General features: G+C 47.6%; 2 protein-coding genes across 3 annotated transcripts; one reads left to right on the forward strand and one right to left on the reverse strand.

The window, feature by feature from the left end:
- The first annotated feature begins 985 nt into the window (after positions 1-985).
- On the forward strand, positions 986-13055 carry ANKRD13A (ankyrin repeat domain 13A). 2 transcript variants are annotated; one of them, XM_057413145.1, is made up of 16 exons: positions 987-1281; positions 2755-2808; positions 3435-3567; positions 3702-3826; positions 4195-4240; positions 4907-5050; positions 5450-5645; positions 6692-6758; positions 7485-7566; positions 7770-7828; positions 8439-8575; positions 8937-9094; positions 9572-9685; positions 10359-10510; positions 10736-10800; positions 11518-13055. In XM_057413145.1, the coding sequence occupies exons 4-16, from the start codon at positions 3737-3739 to the stop codon at positions 11714-11716; spliced, it is 1509 nt and encodes a 502-aa protein (XP_057269128.1). In that variant the 5' UTR covers positions 987-1281; positions 2755-2808; positions 3435-3567; positions 3702-3736; the 3' UTR covers positions 11717-13055. The 2 variants fall into 2 exon arrangements, with proteins under 2 accessions (XP_057269126.1, XP_057269128.1); XM_057413143.1 differs by lacking the exon at positions 2755-2808 and having other exon boundaries at positions 986-1281.
- Positions 13056-15645: 2590 nt separating this feature from the next.
- On the reverse strand, positions 15646-16066 carry CUNH12orf76 (chromosome unknown C12orf76 homolog). Its single transcript, XM_057412285.1, has 2 exons — positions 15946-16066; positions 15646-15817 (listed from the first exon to the last, which is right to left on the reverse strand). Exons 1-2 carry the CDS (start codon positions 16040-16042, stop codon positions 15732-15734), a joined length of 183 nt encoding a protein of 60 aa, XP_057268268.1. The 5' UTR covers positions 16043-16066; the 3' UTR covers positions 15646-15731.
- Between the last annotated feature and the right edge of the window lie 54 nt (positions 16067-16120).

Raw genomic sequence — 16120 nt, forward strand, 5'->3', positions numbered from 1 at the left:
GCCACAGCGGGAAGCGCCGCGCCGCCATGTTTGCTCCGGGCAAAGGGGCGGTAGGCTGAATGGGCGGCCATGTCTGATCCTGGCAGACGCCCGCTTCAGGCAGCACCCTGCTCCGCTGGAGAGCTGAGGTTCCGCGGGGAGCGGCTGTACCGGTCCGGTCGTGGCCCTCCAACCGGGGCGGAGGCGCTGGAAGCCCGTCCGCGCAGGCTGGCGGAACACGCTTCTCCCCATCAACGTCTGCCCTCACCCATCATGGCGGCGGCAGAGCGGGCGGGCGAAACCAACGCGTGGTGGCCGCAGGGGGGGAGCAGCGAGCGCTGAGCGCCGCATCCGGCCCAACACCGCGGCGCACCGTTCCCACCGCTCAGAGGGCTGGAAGCTCCGTCTGCCCGCCCGCGGTGGGGGGGAGTAGGGTGTGCGGGGAACAACGACTTCTTCTCTCCGTGGGCTTGCTGGTGGGCTGAGGGGGAGTTCTCCCCCCCCGCAGCGGGTGCGCTGTAGTTCGTCCCGGCCGCTGCCCTGGAGGGACGGTTAGGAGGGACGCGGCGGCGGCGGCGGTTGTTGTGGGGCCGAGGGACCGGGGACCCAGAGGGGTGAGGGGTGGTGGGGAGCACCGGGAGTAGGGGCCCAGGGGCGGGATACCCCAGCAGTGTAGGGTTGTGGGGAGCCCTAGGGGTGCGGGAGAGCCTCAAGTGTGTGTTGGGGGGGCGGGGGTCGCTTGAGGAGCCCAGGAGCATGGGGTCGCCGGGAATTTGGGGGTCTGGGGAGCACCAGGAGCAGGGAACCCACATGAATGGGGGGGTGTAGGGGGCACCAGGAATAGGGGAGACCTAAAAGAGTGTGGGGGTGGGCTATAGGGGTAAGCCCAGGAGCAGGGGACTCCAAGGACTGGGGTCCGGTGTGCCCATAATACGGGGAGACCCCCAGGAGCAGGGGGCTGGGGGGGATCCAAGGAATAGGGACCCCCAAGAGTAGGATTTTGCACGGGGCACCCCTTGGAGCAGGGTATGGGGTTCATAGCGGGTTGTGCTCCGGTGTTACCCCCAGTTCCTGGGTCAGGGGGGTGCTGGGGGAGAAGAGAAGCTCAAGGGGTGAGGGCCTGAGTAACGTGGGGCCTCCCAAGTCAAGAGGGGGGACAGTGAGGGTAGGCACCCTGCTTCCCCGCTCCTGCAGGTGCGTGGCATGATGAGTTCCCCTGGCAGGGCCAGCAGCGCCTTCCCCCTGCACGTCCTGGTCTGGAATAATGACTACAGGCGGCTGAACGAGGAGCTGCAGGACCAGGTAACCGCGGTGCCGGGCTGGCAGCCCCAAAAGACCTTGTGTCCAGGGGCTTGGTGCTCCTTGCTTCTAGAGAGAAATAACCTGGATGGTACCACCAGGTCTGTTTGCTGGGCTTGTGGGGTTGCTGGGCTGCTTTACCTGTTGATTTGGGGTTGGGGGAGTGACCTAAAGAGGGGTAGGAATATGCCTTTTGTTATCTGTGATATTGATTTCTATAGGGCTGTGCTCAGAGCATTCGAGTGTGGGGTGCAGAATAGCTTTTAGTGTTAGGAGTCATTGAACGAGATCAAGAAGAGCAGATATAATGGACATCAGGTTTTTCTCTGCAATAAGTAAGCAATAAATGCTGCTTACCTTAATGGAAACCTACGTGTAGAGAAGGTGGCTGCTGAAGATGAGACCAGCCTTCAGCTTGCTGAGCACCAGCAGTTCTTCGTTGCTGGCCCAGACTGTGGTGCAGTGCTTTTATATGGGCTGGGATGTTTTCAGCATCTTTGGTTAGGAAACTGGATCGTTGTTGCATGCTGTGGAGTAGGAAAATAACAAACTGTTCCCTCCTGGGGCCTGCTCAGTCCTGGTATGAGGAAACAGGGTGAGGAGCTGCAGCAGGGCTCGAGCAGCGCGCATCCTCCTCGAGGAGGTGCTGGAGGAGCTCTGCTGCTCACAGTGGGGTTCAGGCTGCAGAAGCAGAGAGTGTTAATTACATTACACCTGACACCGCACGTGTACGAGCCAGCAATGAGCTGTGCCACCACCTCCTGAGTACTCACTGTCATCTGCAACTCTAACGGTACACCACGATTTACTAATGCTTGCTCAGAGCATGCTCCTCTCCTACTTTGGGGAGCATCTTTGGAATGCTGTTACTTTTTATCTCATTCAAGTGATCTTCCTTAACCAAACCTTGGAACCTCACTGGCATGTTGCTTCTGTGCACTTACTTCCCTTCCAATAACGTTCCTGCCTGTGGAAGCTTGTCAGTGATTCAGGATCTGCTGTCATTAGTCTGAGGCTGCAGTTCACAGTTGTGGAGTGCTGCTCCCCATCTCAGACAGCAGCATGTTAGGATGGGATGTGTCTGTCCTTTTATCTCCTGTTGAATTGCTGCCGGTGTTTTAAAGTATTCCAAAGATACATGTCCTCCTGCTTCCTTGGGATAAGCTTCTTGCTGGGGGGATGTGTAAGGGAATCAGAGATAGTTGGTGTGGCAGATGATGGGTGCAGTGTGTGGTTACCAGTTAATAGCAGCAAAGATGATGGGGGAAACACCTCAGAGTCCTTCACCTGTCAGTAGGGGTGGGGAAGCAAATCCATTAGTATCCCACCACAGAGGTGGAAAGAGGATGCTTTAAACTGAAGCTTTCCCTACTCTGTGTGTGATGTTTCCAACTTTAACACTGTCAGATAACCATGTTAACTTGCATAATAACTTTCCTGTCTTATTCTGCTATTGACTTTCCCCTTTTCCTTTAGTTATAGATGCTCTTCTGTTTCAAATCTCTAAGCTAATAGTGAAAAATAAGTAAGGTATGAGTATGCTGTGCTTGCATGTTTTGGATATTTATGCCTGTGTAGTTTGTTTCTGTCTTTCTTCATTTTTTCAGTGACTTGTACAAAATGCACTCACTCCCCATTGTGCTGTGTGTGTCAGTCAGATGGATGCTTTGTACAATACCATTTGCTTCTGTACTTTCAAAGGTGATACACAAAGTTGGTGTTATGTGTGCCCTGTTGGCTTGAGTTTTCCTTTCCCCCCTTATGTTATGTGTGTTAACCCCTCTCTTGGTGTCTCAGGCTGTCCATGGTTCAGTGTGCACACAGTAAACTCTGGTCTTCTTCTAAAGGGAAATAGAGGAAGAAATACTCACAGAAAATGAAATGAGAAGCACCAACTCAGTTGTGTCTTACAGTGATACCAGCTCTTACCATGTTGGTTTTATAGGCCCCATTCTGCTTCTCTCTCTGTATGTCAATGGGGAAGTTAGGCTGCACTACAGGGTGGTAGTGTTGGAAGTTGTGCACCACGGGCTGATATGTGGGAATATTGACTCCTGGGTTACTGCTGCCAAGCTTTGTTCACATAAACCCTCAGTGTGCTCTGCTGCATTTGACAGGGCAGCTTCAGCATTATTTCTCTCTTGGATACCCCACAGGATGTTGATCAGCGCGATCCACGAGGCCGGACCTTGTTGCACCTGGCTGTTTCCTTGGGTTATATAGAATCTGCCAAGGTCCTTCTTCATCACAAGGCAGATGTAACCAAAGAGAATGCACAGGGATGGACAGGTAAGGACAGCCTGGGGAGCAGAAGGCATGTGCTGATGCTTTTCAGTTGCAGGTGTTGTATTTGGACTGCTTTTCCATGATGTGTTTTGCCTTGAAATGAAGCTGAAACCAGCTTGTGCCTGGCTTTCTTTCAGTTCTAAACGAGGCTGTCAGTACAGGGGATCCAGAGATGGTACAAATGATTCTGCAGCATCGGGACTACCAGCTGACCTCCATGACACTTGGAGGAGTTCCTGAGTTACTCCAGAAGATTAGCGAGGTAATGGTTTAGTTTAAACCTCTTACTCCAGGCTGCAATTCTCATTCAGGTAGTTCAGCTGAGTAAACTGAAATCAGGTGGGCAGTTGCATCCTTTGGCTCAGCTTGCATAATCCACAGTACTGTGGGAGTGGGAGACCTTTTCCTCGACTTCATTTAGAATTCCTTAGTCCTGAGCTCCAGCAGTGGAGGCTGAATCTTGAAGGTGAACAGCTCATTGTAGTTTCACTTTTTAACATTCATTTATCACAGCTCTAGTTCTGCTCTTTATTTGTTTCCCTTTATCCAAAATGTTCACAAGAAATGCTGTATTGAATGTTGGACTGAAACCATTTCCTGTAGTATTCATCAGGTATTTTCCTTCTGCAGACTCCTGACTTTTATGTGGAAATGAAGTGGGAGTTCACAAGCTGGGGTGAGCATCCTCATTGTCATCTCTTCTATACTATCAACAAAGGGACTTGCTAATGTATAGGTGTCACAAAAGATGCACAGAGAAATGTCTACTCCCCAGAATACATCTCTCTTTACCTCTCAAAAGAGCCTCTTTTATTTTTGTTGCACAAATATTCTTTGTTTCCTGTTTCTTTGGGTTGTTTCTTGAGGGCTTTGTTTTGTTTTTTATGGAGTTTAGGCATCACTAGAATTGCTGAAGCCTTTTCTTGGGGCTTTCTTTATCTGTCTGGCTGCTAATGACTTAGACAGTGACTCTCTATCGAGAGGCACAGACTACCTGGGAAGAACCTGCTTTGCTTTTAAAGGAATGAAGGATAGGCCATACAGCTGACTTCATTTTCCAAGCAGCTGTTCGACTACTAGGGGATGGGGTTTGGGCTGCTCCACACCTTTTAGTCTGAACTGGTGTCATCTTCCTTTTCATCATCATCTTTGAGTTAAAGTTGGTGGGGTTTGTCCCTAAGCTGGTTGTTCTGAAAGCTAAAGATCAGTATCTCCTCTGGAATAATGATCATAGCATTGACAGTCCTGTATCAGGGATAAGCTCCTGCTTGAGCTCAGGCTCCCTGTGTATTTAGTTCCTATCTACAGTTCTCTCATTCAAGAGAATCTTCCTCTTTTCTAGTCCCGCTGGTTTCCAGGGTCTGCCCGAGCGACGTCTGCCGCATCTGGAAGAGCGGAGCCAAGCTGCGTGTTGACATCACGTTACTGGGCTTTGAGAACATGAGCTGGGAGAGAGGGAGGTGCAGCTTAATCTTCAAGGGAGGAGGTAAATACTTGTGCATGTCTACACCTTTGATGACCATTGTGAGCCACAATAAGAAATCCTGATTTTGGCCAGTTGAGGGTCAGTACTGAGTTCTGGTTGGTTTATACACGTATTCTGTGAGTGTCTCGGAGAGATACTGTTTTGTGGTTTAACATAAGGGCTTCATTTCTTTCCTTTGAGTATATCTGAGGTCAAAATTTAGTAACAGGGCTAAAATTTTACTTCAATCTTGTACTTTGTTTTCCCCTTTCTGTTCTTCTGCCCCCAAATAAAAATGATCTTAGATACAGCTCCAAGTTTGCAAAATGCACCCTTGATTGACATACAGCATATTGTCAGTTTTTCACCCTGGGATACTTGCTAAGATTCCTTTAGATTGAGTTGTACTGCTTCCAACAGATACTGGAGGTTGGGCAGAACTGATTGAGATCAATCATGATGAGAAGTTTGTTACCACGGAGCGTTTTGAGATCTCCCAGCAGATGAAGCATTTGACGTTGGGATCTATGACACCCAAAAGAAGAGATGTAGAAAGACGCCTTACATCTCCCATTCTTAACACGTGCCTTGATACCAGAAACATTGCTTTTGAGAGGTAAGATACAACATTTCCCTTCAATAAACACTTCAAGGTTATGGATGGTCATTGTTAGAATAAAGCTTTACAGACAAAAGCTTAAAAACCCTGGTAATAAGAAGTCTTAGGGCTAGATCTGAAATGACTTTAAACTTCATATACCATTGGATAATGAAATTTGGCTTGGTCAGCTTGCCACTGTCATTTGGTAAAGAGCTTCCAGCTGAAAGAACTGATGTGCAGAAAACTTCCAGTTTATTGTGTTAGTGGGATCAATGTTAATGTCTCATTACAAGTCTGCCTTTCACCCAGGTCTGTGTGTAGTGCTGGAACTAACAGGGAGGAACTTGCGTCTTGTAGCTAAGTCAATGAAATCTCACATTAATACTACGAAAAGATGTGTATAGTATGTTCTTGCCACAGACACCCATTTGTCTTCCTTGTTTGCTACCTGCTTTTATCCCAGTACCTGTCCGCTTAGTTCAACCAACCTATTTTATGAAGCTCCTTTTGGAGTGCTCTGTGGTGCAATAAACCACTGCCATGGTCATGCAAAACATATGTCTGCAAAGTGAAATGTCTAGTTCAGCATCTCTCTCCTGAATATTTAGTACCCTGCTAGAGCTGCCCAGAGTTAGTCCCTGAGTTCACTGAGCCTTAGGCAGCACCTACACATCCGGACACTAGGATTTCTTAGACAGAAGCGTTCCCACTATCCAGCTCCCCAAGCTGCAGTGACAGGTCATGTTTGAAATGAAACTATGTGTTTAATTATAATTGGGTAAGTTTTTAGGCTGCTCACCTCTGTGGCTCAGGTATCCGCATCTGGATGTAAAATCTCTGTATAAGCCTTTTTGCTTTGGCCATGGACTGAGTAAGAACAGAAGGGGTGTGACTTCCTCAGCCCTGGTACATGTGTGAGGACAGGTCGACCTGTGCTTTTGTCTGGGGTTAGTAATCAAATAACCTATCAAATGTTGTTTAAAATCAGCTTTAGAAAAGCAGGCTGGTGCTTGTGTAGAGATGCAACTGTACAGACACTTGTGGTGTTCCCTTTTTGTCAGAACCACATCTGGATTCTGGGTATGGAGGACAGAAAAAGCAGAAAGTGTGAATGGTTATGAAGCAAAGGTAAAGCCCATTCTATTCTGTTAACAAGTCTTGCAGCCAGCTGAAGTGTGATCGTGTTTTGCCTTTATTTCCTGAATACTTCAGGTCTTGAACCTTGCATCAAGAGCTTTACTGTCTTGCCAGAAGAACTGGGCAGGAGTGAGTTGGACACGGGGTTCATTAGTGTTCCTGCAGAATTAAACTCACTAAATTTCTCTTCAGAAACTGCTTTCTTTGACTTCCCTTCCCTGTTCTTAACATCTTTGCCCAGGTGGGGATTCCCCCCAGTGAACTTGGAGATGCCAGTCTAGTTCTGAGGTTGGTTTAGTTAGTTACCAAAACAGGTGTGGAAATCGTGGGTGAATTGAAAGGCTGAATTCTGTTGCTGCCAAAGCCAGTGACCAGACTCCTGCACCATTGTTTTGGCACAGATGTTTGTGAGATTGGTGCATTATTTGCAGGGTTTCTTGTTTTATCAGCTTGCCCAGCAGGTGGCATGTGCTTTCAGCCTTAGCATAGGTCAGTCACAAACATAATGTGTATGATTTCCATTAGAGCAAAGCAAACAGAAAAATCAAGTGCAGCATTTCCTGTTGATCACCAGTATATTAAAAGATCAGGATCTTTTTCAGTGAGAGGCAGATCCACGCTGCTTTGTTCTCTCTTTAGGTCTGTGTGTGTGGTGTTTTACTGGAGAGCTCTCTTTTTAACCTCTGGCTTTTTGATTTTTGTCCTTGTACTTTAAAGGTGTATGTGGCAAACAATGTGAATGTGGTCACCAAAATCCGCACAGAACACTTAACAGAGGAAGAGAAGAAAAGATACAAAGGTAGTTTTCCTATAGGATAACTGGGAATAAGTAGAACCTTTTAGCTCTGATTCTGTCTCTGTGTGACTGCAGGACTGGGCAGATAGACAAGGGAAATACTTACCTTGCTGGCTTTGTCCTGCTTTACTTTAACACGTTTTGAGTCTCTTTTATTGCTAATTAATAGTAATAGATTGTTTTTGTTTCCCTCCTATTATCTGAAGCTGACAGGAACCCCCTGGAATCATTTCTGGGTACAGTGGAGCATGAGTATGGTGTTCAGGTGAGTGTTGAAACAGGGCACTGCAGCACGGAGATCTGTGCCAGCAGGAATTCTAAGTGTGTGGAATTGCCTCTTTCCTTAGTTTGGCAGGAATTTTGCTTATTGAGGTTTAAATTTTCCCTGAGGATGTTTCTGTTTGTTTTAAGCCCTCAAGTGTTCTGCATGCACAGCAGGCAGCTCCTTCTGAACACTCTAATGGAAAACACAGACTCCATTAGTGCAGGAGGAGTTGAGGTGTGAGCAGTGGCAGTAGATCTGAGCAAGCACAGATCTTAGTGGCAACCCACCAGTAATCTGGGAAGAAGAGTCCATTTGTTTCAAATACTCCATTAATAAGGGATTTGGAGCCTAGAAATGCTGTAGGTTGTGTGTGTGCATTTCTGGTTGGGTTTTAGCTTCTAAGTATTTAAGTAGATTTTTCCTGTCTCTAAAAATGCATGGAGATCTTTACACCCAGTAGAAAGCAGTCTGAATGTGTGTGCTTGGGTTTATGGTTGTGACTGGTGTCTTAAAATGGAAAACAAGTTAATTCACAAGAGGTAACTTAAATATTTGTTGCAGTAGCCACTATTTGTTCCATACTTTTGGTTGTTTTTTCCCTCTCTTGTAGAGTACAACCAAGACAACAGAGTATGCCGCAGCCAACAATCCAACTGCTATTACTCTGGAGGAATACTTTGACCCAGAATTTGATCTGAGAGGTCGAGACATAGGCAGGCCTAAAGAAGTCACCATCCGAACACAGAAGTGAGACATAAAGTTTTACTTATGTCTAGTTTCTCTTCTCAGTCATCTAATCTCTGGAAACCATAAATACCCACTGTGGTTTCCCCCAGCTTTCCAAATTAATCAAGAGAGATCTTGAACTATTCAGCTATAGCCTAATTCTTCTTCCACTAAGTCAAAGAAAACAGTTGGACTAGTGTTGTAACTTGTTAGTAAGCTGCTGCTTTGCCTTTGGTCTGACCAGGAATGTGGTTTGGTTTCTCAGAGCAGTCACTGGTCGGACTCTGAAGTGTATGAAGCAGGTGACAGAGCTCTGCATTTTGCTTCACATCTGTTGCTAAACCATAAACTTAAGGTGGTTTTATGCATCTTTCTCTTTAAGATTTAAAGCAACCTTGTGGATGAGTGAAGAGTTTCCCTTGTCTCTTATGGAACAAGTCACTCCAATCATCGACCTGATGGCCAGAACCAGTGCTCATTTTGCCAGACTTAGGGATTTCATCACTCTGGAATTTCCACCAGGATTTCCTGTCAAAATTGGTAAAGTTGAGCAATTTTTATTGCAGAATCTTCTGCATTTCCAGTTTTTCTCTTGGTTTCATAGCCTATTTACAAAAACCATGTTAGTTTTTTACTAGACATCTCACCGATACCTAGAACTGAGAACCCAGACTTACGTTGTCTTCTACATCTGGGGTCATTGCATCCAGCTTCTGAATGACCAGAAGTAAAACTGTCAAGACAGCATCATTTCAGGAAGATTGAGCTGTTTCTAGCCCTCTCCTCTTAGTTCAGTGCCTTAGATTTGGCAAATCTTACTGTAAAATAAAGAGATTGAGAGAGAATGACTAAGGGCAACTTCTTGAAGTGAGTTGCTATGTGCTTTTCATTATAGGATGCTAATCTATGTTTTATATATATATATATTGTGGAATGCATTCAGTAAATGTGGCTGTAGGTGTGGAAGTGAATGAGGGAATTCCCTGTTTGACAGAAATCTTGTACTCTTTCTTACAGAAATCCCCCTGTTTCATGTGCTGAATGCCCGGATTACATTTGAGAATGTCAATGGCTGCAGGACAGCTGACAGAACTTCATCACAGATGGCTGGAGGTGCACCCTGTGATTCAGGTGAGGGGTGGGAAGATGCAGTGGTTGCATCTTTTTGCATGCCTGTCAGTGGGATGAACAGGAGAGAGAGATGGGTTAACTGCAGAGATAAAACACTCACAGGTGAGAGGAAGCTGGAGTGTGTGATGCTGCTCATACTGACCAGTTCTGCCCCTTCCATGCTTGCCTGACTAAACTGAGTTTGGACAAGCTTTCCCAAGTATTCTGACATGTAAATTCTGGTGCAAGCTATTGCTAGCTAAGTCTGCATGCTCCTTCAGGAAAGAGTGGATTACACTGGAGTAGGATGCTCCTGACTGTGTATAGCCAGTGATACGCTGTCCTATGAGCTGTTGCAGACCCATTAATGAGTAACCTCAGAAGAGCCACTATGATTTTTATCTTTTCCAACCTTTTATTTTCCACATCTGGTTTTGTCAGAGTTCAGCCACCTCAGAGCTCTGCTGCCCACTCGTTGTGTTTGTAGCACTTGCCCACATCCTAAAGAAAGACCCTGCATTCTGTCTTGCTGTGTGCTTGTTTGCCACAGAAGCCTTTCAAAGGCTGTTGGTATGTTTAAGCAGGTGGTTTATCTGAATTTTTGGAGCTGATTTAATCATGCATGAACATCATCAGAACAAGTCACAGCTTGTAAGAACAGACTATGTCATGTTTGTAACTCTGGCTTCTGCAGGTGCTAATTTTGAGGTCGACCAGTCGGTGTTTGAGATCCCCAAATCTTACCACGTCCAAGATGACAGCAGGAACATACACGTGCAGGATGAAGACAACGAGATCATGCAGTTTGCCATTCAGCAGAGCTTGCTGGAATCTGGTGGAGTTAAAGTAAGTGTGCTGTAATTCTGTGCAGTGCAGAGCTGAGTTTTAATAAGGATAGTGCAAAACTTTGATTTAAACCAGTGTAAGACCTGTTTTTCTAAGACCCTCAGAAGAGAAAAATACAGAAATGTATTTTAAAGAAGAAATAAGAGGGATTTAAGTGTTACCTTTCAGTGAGTTGCACTGCAGGTCCATTATTGCTGTGGAATTGTCTGTCTTTCACCATTTTAGGATGTGGGGGTGCACACCAATGGAGCCATTGCATACTCACAGGACTTCAATATACAGTATCAGAGGTAACTAATCTTTGTCACATCGAGCCATGCAGTGAGAGAGCAGGAATACTCCCAAGAGTAGCATGAAGCAATGATGCAACTCTTGTGTTTGTGGGTAGCAGATGCACAGAACTCAAAGTCTCTTTTCTTGTGCTGCTTCTAACTTCTACTTTTCCAAGCAGCAAGGACTCTAAACTAGGCCTCTCTGGCTTATTTAGTGCAGCTCTTTAGGTCAGCTACGGGACTGGTTGGCAACTTAAGTCTTTATCCGACAAATACACACAGTCCTTCTGCTCTTAAAGCTGTGCATGTGGTCCCTCTGGGTTGATTGTTTAGTAGGTGCTGCACACTTCAGGGTGGCTCTGTAATCCTTAAAACCTTAGCAACATGTATTTAATGGGCCCTTGAGCATATGCTCCAGTGTCTGTGAGGTCTTCCTGCATGTGCGTGCCAGGAACTGCTTCCTCTTGATTCTTTTGGATGTGGGAAATCATGTTGCCTTTGAACCAGGTGAGAATGCTTTTAGAAGCTGAGAATTCTTTGGTATGTGTGAAAGATTCAATGGAACCTTCAGAGAATAGGTTTTATGCTTGGAATTTTATGGATGTTGGAACAACTGCTCTCTGGGGAGAGATTTTCAGGTTTGCCGTTAGATAGCAGTCTCTAGGAAGGAGTATGGCAGGAACTGTGAAATAGGCTCTGTCTCTCTTCCTTCTTGAAGTTCTTTCTGTCCTCCAGGGCACTGCAGGAGAGCTTTCTCACCAGCTCGGGTAACTCCCAGTGCAGCAGCCCTAGTGAGCCTTCCAGCTTTGAGAAGGACTTGCAGCTTGCCATGGAGTTGTCTGTCCGAGAGCAGGAGGAGCGGGAGAAGCAGCGTCAGGAAGAGGAGGATGCAGAGCTGCAGCAAGTCCTACAGCTTTCCCTGGTGGAGAAATAACCCCTCCGTGGCCTCCTGAAATGAGGATGAGAACCAAATCTGCACAAAACTGAAGGCTTTGGGGCTGTCAGGCTGAAGACCACTCCTGGATTGCTTAAGTAAATGTTTCACCTGCCCTCGAGGTTGGCACCATCAGCTACCAAAAGCTGAGTTATATTTGTTTGAGGGAGTTTCAGGCCATGGGACTCTGCATGTGGCTCCCCAGTGCCGCAGTCTTGGCTCTGAAGGAAGGTTTTTATCTAAATGTATTTATTGAAGAGCAGATGGAAACTTTGCTTAGCATCAGGATATAGAATCGCAGCAAAGCTTGAAAACCTGATTTCCAGGGAGTTTAGGAGGGAAACTTCATTACTTACCAAAGAAATATTCACCTGCTTAGTCATTTCTGAGTAATTCAAAGCCATTGCCTGTTTCTTCCCGTTGTGACATGGAAGAGTCTCTACATGCATACACACATAGGGTAGTTCTTTGTGCTGACAGATGGTTTCTGTTAGCTTTGTTTATATGTGATTCTCTCTTTAGTTACTGAGATTTTAGCATGTGCTCCTGCTTAAGAGGGATAATTTTATACTTGAACAGCTAATCCAAGCTCCAGATTAAACTAGTGCTTTCTGCAGAAAGGACAAAACAAGCAGCCAGTAAAAGCAGATCCTAAACTGGGACCATTTGCCAAGTAAAGCAGCAGTTTCTGCAGCGATTCCAAACCAGCTCCTTCCCGTAGTCAGAGGGCAGCAAGAAAGTAAGTGCTAGATACAGGTGCTTCTCTGCAGTCACTCGCTGCGTGCACGAGTGTGCCTGGGTGTGGGTGCTAAAGTCAAAGAGGAAAACAGGTCAGGTGGAATTTTAACGTATCCTTAGTGGAAGGTAAGTGTTAACCTGCCATCGGAAGGGAAGCGCGTGTTGCTTTTTAGAACTCAACGGCTCATCCTTCGTGTGAAGACATATATTTTTTTATCTGAGTATTTTTATTGATTTTAAAGCAAGCCAAATAGGCCTCTACTCCTCCAAGTGGCATTGTATGGGTTCACAGGTCTCTTTTAACCAGCTCTCCTCAGGTCTTTTCCTCATACGAGCTATTTGTAGCTGTTTTATCTGCACTTCTGTCGGTGTTTACAGTACTCACACTGTGACTCTCAAGTGCACTCCACAAGTACATGATGTACATCCACGGGAAAGCCTTACTGTAGTTAAATGTGAGCAATATTCCTCTGTTCTGGCTGGCAGAGTGGGAAGAACCTATGGTACCTATGGTCTGATCTTGCTACCTAATCCTGCACTTGTTCCTCGGGCAGAACAGGGCAGTTCTGTGTGACCAACTATTAACCAGTATAAAATCACTCGATCGTAACCAGGGCGATGGTTGGTGACTTGGAACCTTATTTTAAACCAATAATCCATTCTTTTACATAGGAAATGATTAAAATTCCTTCAGCATACACTACAACTGGTTTATCTGCATTATTTCTGTTCATCCGAATGGCTTGGGGGGTGGTGGGGGGAACGTTGGCTTTCAAGGGAGGGGGTTGGCCTGAAAAGGGCTTTTGCATCGTTCCACCTGACCAGGAAGGCCATTCCCTGTACCAGGAGCTGCTTTTCTTAAACCCCAGCTTCCCTCTGACACTGTATGTATGGGAAGTGTCCTCTTAATCCTCTGTGTGTGCTGGAAGAACAAAGATTCTGCACAGCATTGCACTACATAAATTAAGTATTTTATTGCTAACACAGTAACTGGAGTCCTTTGAAATAATGACCTGCCTTTTTGTACATCAAAGGTGATGCTATGGCTATGGAGTTATCAAAGGTAGCTCTGGTGTAATCTGAAACACAGACATAATCCCTGGAACCACATTGCTGACGCTTTCAGCCAACTTTTGTGTCTCCCTGGTTTGGAAACCGATGGACCCATGGCAATGAAAGGAAGCACCATGGGACTCCTGAGCTCCTGTTTCTGTACCTGCCTTTGTGTGAGTAAGAGGAGAGGAGCAGCAGAGGGTGCACAGCGTGTTTAATGTTAATGCTGTGTAAAAGCTGAGTCCAACCTCTCTTTCCAAGGAACCTCAAGGCTGATGTGGGAAAGCAGCAGCTCAAACACCTCTAGTTCATTCCAGAACTACAATTGGCTTTTGAAGTGTTTGAGATGGGTGCTGTTTCCACAGGGTTGGTGGTGTTTGCATTTGGTTTTGAGACTTAAACATGCTTTTTTCTGTGCTTTTGGACTGTTTTAAGCATACGGGCTAATGTTCAACAGCAGCAACTGGTGATGGGCTTAATGTGGATGATCCTTCTTACACTGCCTGGGATGTCTTTTGATTTCAAAATGGAATCTTCCTAACTGGACTTTACCTGTTTATGTCACTGGTGAGTGCACCACGCTCAGAGAGTGATGTCTGAGGTCCTAGTTACCAGTTTCTTGCTGAAAAACACCCAAGAAAACAGGGGCTTTGCCCAGTGCTGCTGTCCTGGCCCTGGTCAGAACTGAGAGCTGATGGGAAGTGAGAAGGGGACAGCTCCAGAATTAACAAACGGAACATCCATGAATAAAGAAGCGCCTTGGGCTGTTTAGTCAGCTTTTTATTTGTACAAAGAGACGTGGCAGGGAGCGAGGGATGAATGCAAACCAGCATGCTGCTCCAGGGAGTGCCGAGCTGGAGCTGTGAGCTGCATCCACCCGCCAGGAACAGCCGGTGAGGACCGAGAGGAATCAGCAGTAAGGACTCGGAGATCAGAGTGAAAGGGATCAGAAAGCAGCAGGCAGCGTTACCTTGCTTCCCCATCCATGTTTCACTTCAGCTAATACCTGGATCTGTTCTAGACCAGCCTCCTACTGGAGCATGAGCAAAGCAAATTCCCCGTTGCAATCATGGAGTAGTTTGGGTTGGAAGGGCCCTTCAAAGCTCGTCTAGTCCAACCTCCCTGCAGTGAGCAGGGACGTCCTCAACTAGACCAGGTTGCTCAGAACCACATCCAGCCTGGCCCTGAATGCCAGCAGGCAGTGTCCTTTAAAACAAACTGAAGGGAGAACACATCGGATGCAGCACAAGGGTTTAGGGAACAGTCAGCACAGTCGTTCCAGAAGGGAAGTTTTAAAACACTAAATAAATTACTAGGCAGACCCCCCTATGTTAAATAACAGGTATACTCAAGAAGCAAAATCCAGTTACTACTCGGAGCAGTGCAAATGAAAACAGCAGCATTCATACCAAGTGGGATTCCAGTGTAAACACCTGAATCTCTTACTGGTGGGACAGGGCTGGCTGGAGCTTCCCCACAAGGAACCTCCAGGAGCTGGATCCCGGTAGTGGAAACCCTCAGCTGCATCCCAGCTCCTGACAGGCTGGGCACGGACATTTGGTGCAAGGTGGGTTGGGGCTGTTGAGCCGAGAGTTAAATAAATACCATGGGGAATGACAAGCCTGTCCCAGAGCAGCTACACCAGGAGCTGCTCCTGCTTTGGTGTTTCTGCCCTTAGGGAAACATGGGCCAGACCCCGCAGCTGCCAAACTGCAGTCATGGAATGGTTTGGGTTGAAGGGACCTTAAAGCTCCTCCAGCTCCAACCCCCTGCCACGGGCAGGGACACCTTCCACTAGAGCAGCTTGCTCCAAGCCCTGTCCCACCCTCAAGATTCATCATTCAAGCGAGGAACCGAGTTAATATGAACACAAAACTATATGTGGTGGAGCCGAGCACGCTGTGAGCAGCTGGCTGTGCTCTCCTGCCGACCCAGGGTGGTTCCAGGCACCGATCACTCCAGCACATCCTGACGGACCAGCCTCGCTGAAACGCTGCTCAAACCCAGCCGGGTTCACTGCGGGAGGTCCGGAGTCAGCCTGCCGTGACTGCCTGCACCCGGCCACGCTGGTGCTGATGCAGCCACCCACCGCATCCATCAGGGCATCCTGCGGCTGGCAGGAGATGCAGCGGGCGGCAGGGCTGGGTACCAGGCGGGAGAACAGGGGGGCACATGAGCAGCGCTTCCAAGGACGGACCCAGGCTCGGGCCTGGCTCTGGCGCCGCTACCGCCGCCGCACGGGCTTGTAGACGCAGATGGCCATGAGGATGATGGTGAGCAGCAGCGCGCTGAGGATGCTGCCGAGCAGCACTGCGGGAGGGGGACACGTTAACGGGCCCGCGCGCTGCGCACACACATACACACCCCCCACACCCCGCATCAGCGTCAGAACCGACCCGCAATTAACGCACAGCGTTAATTAACGCCCCGGCCCTTACCCAGGTTCTGTTTCTGCAGCACGGCGAAGGGGCGGCCCCGCTCCGCCGGGCCCAGCAGCGCCAGGGCCGCCAGCGCCCCGCGCCCCACCGCCGGCATCCCGCGACGGGGCGGACCCAGCGCCCGCCTTTGTGCGCCCGCACCGGGCCCGCCTCTTCCTGCAGCCCGGCCCCGACC

Source organism: Pezoporus wallicus, unplaced genomic scaffold (genome assembly GCF_028554395.1).
Source record: "Pezoporus wallicus isolate ANWC-B61680 ecotype Strahan unplaced genomic scaffold, APGP_CSIRO_Pwel_v1 contig_13850, whole genome shotgun sequence".
NCBI classification, from domain to species: Eukaryota; Metazoa; Chordata; class Aves; order Psittaciformes; family Psittacidae; genus Pezoporus; species Pezoporus wallicus.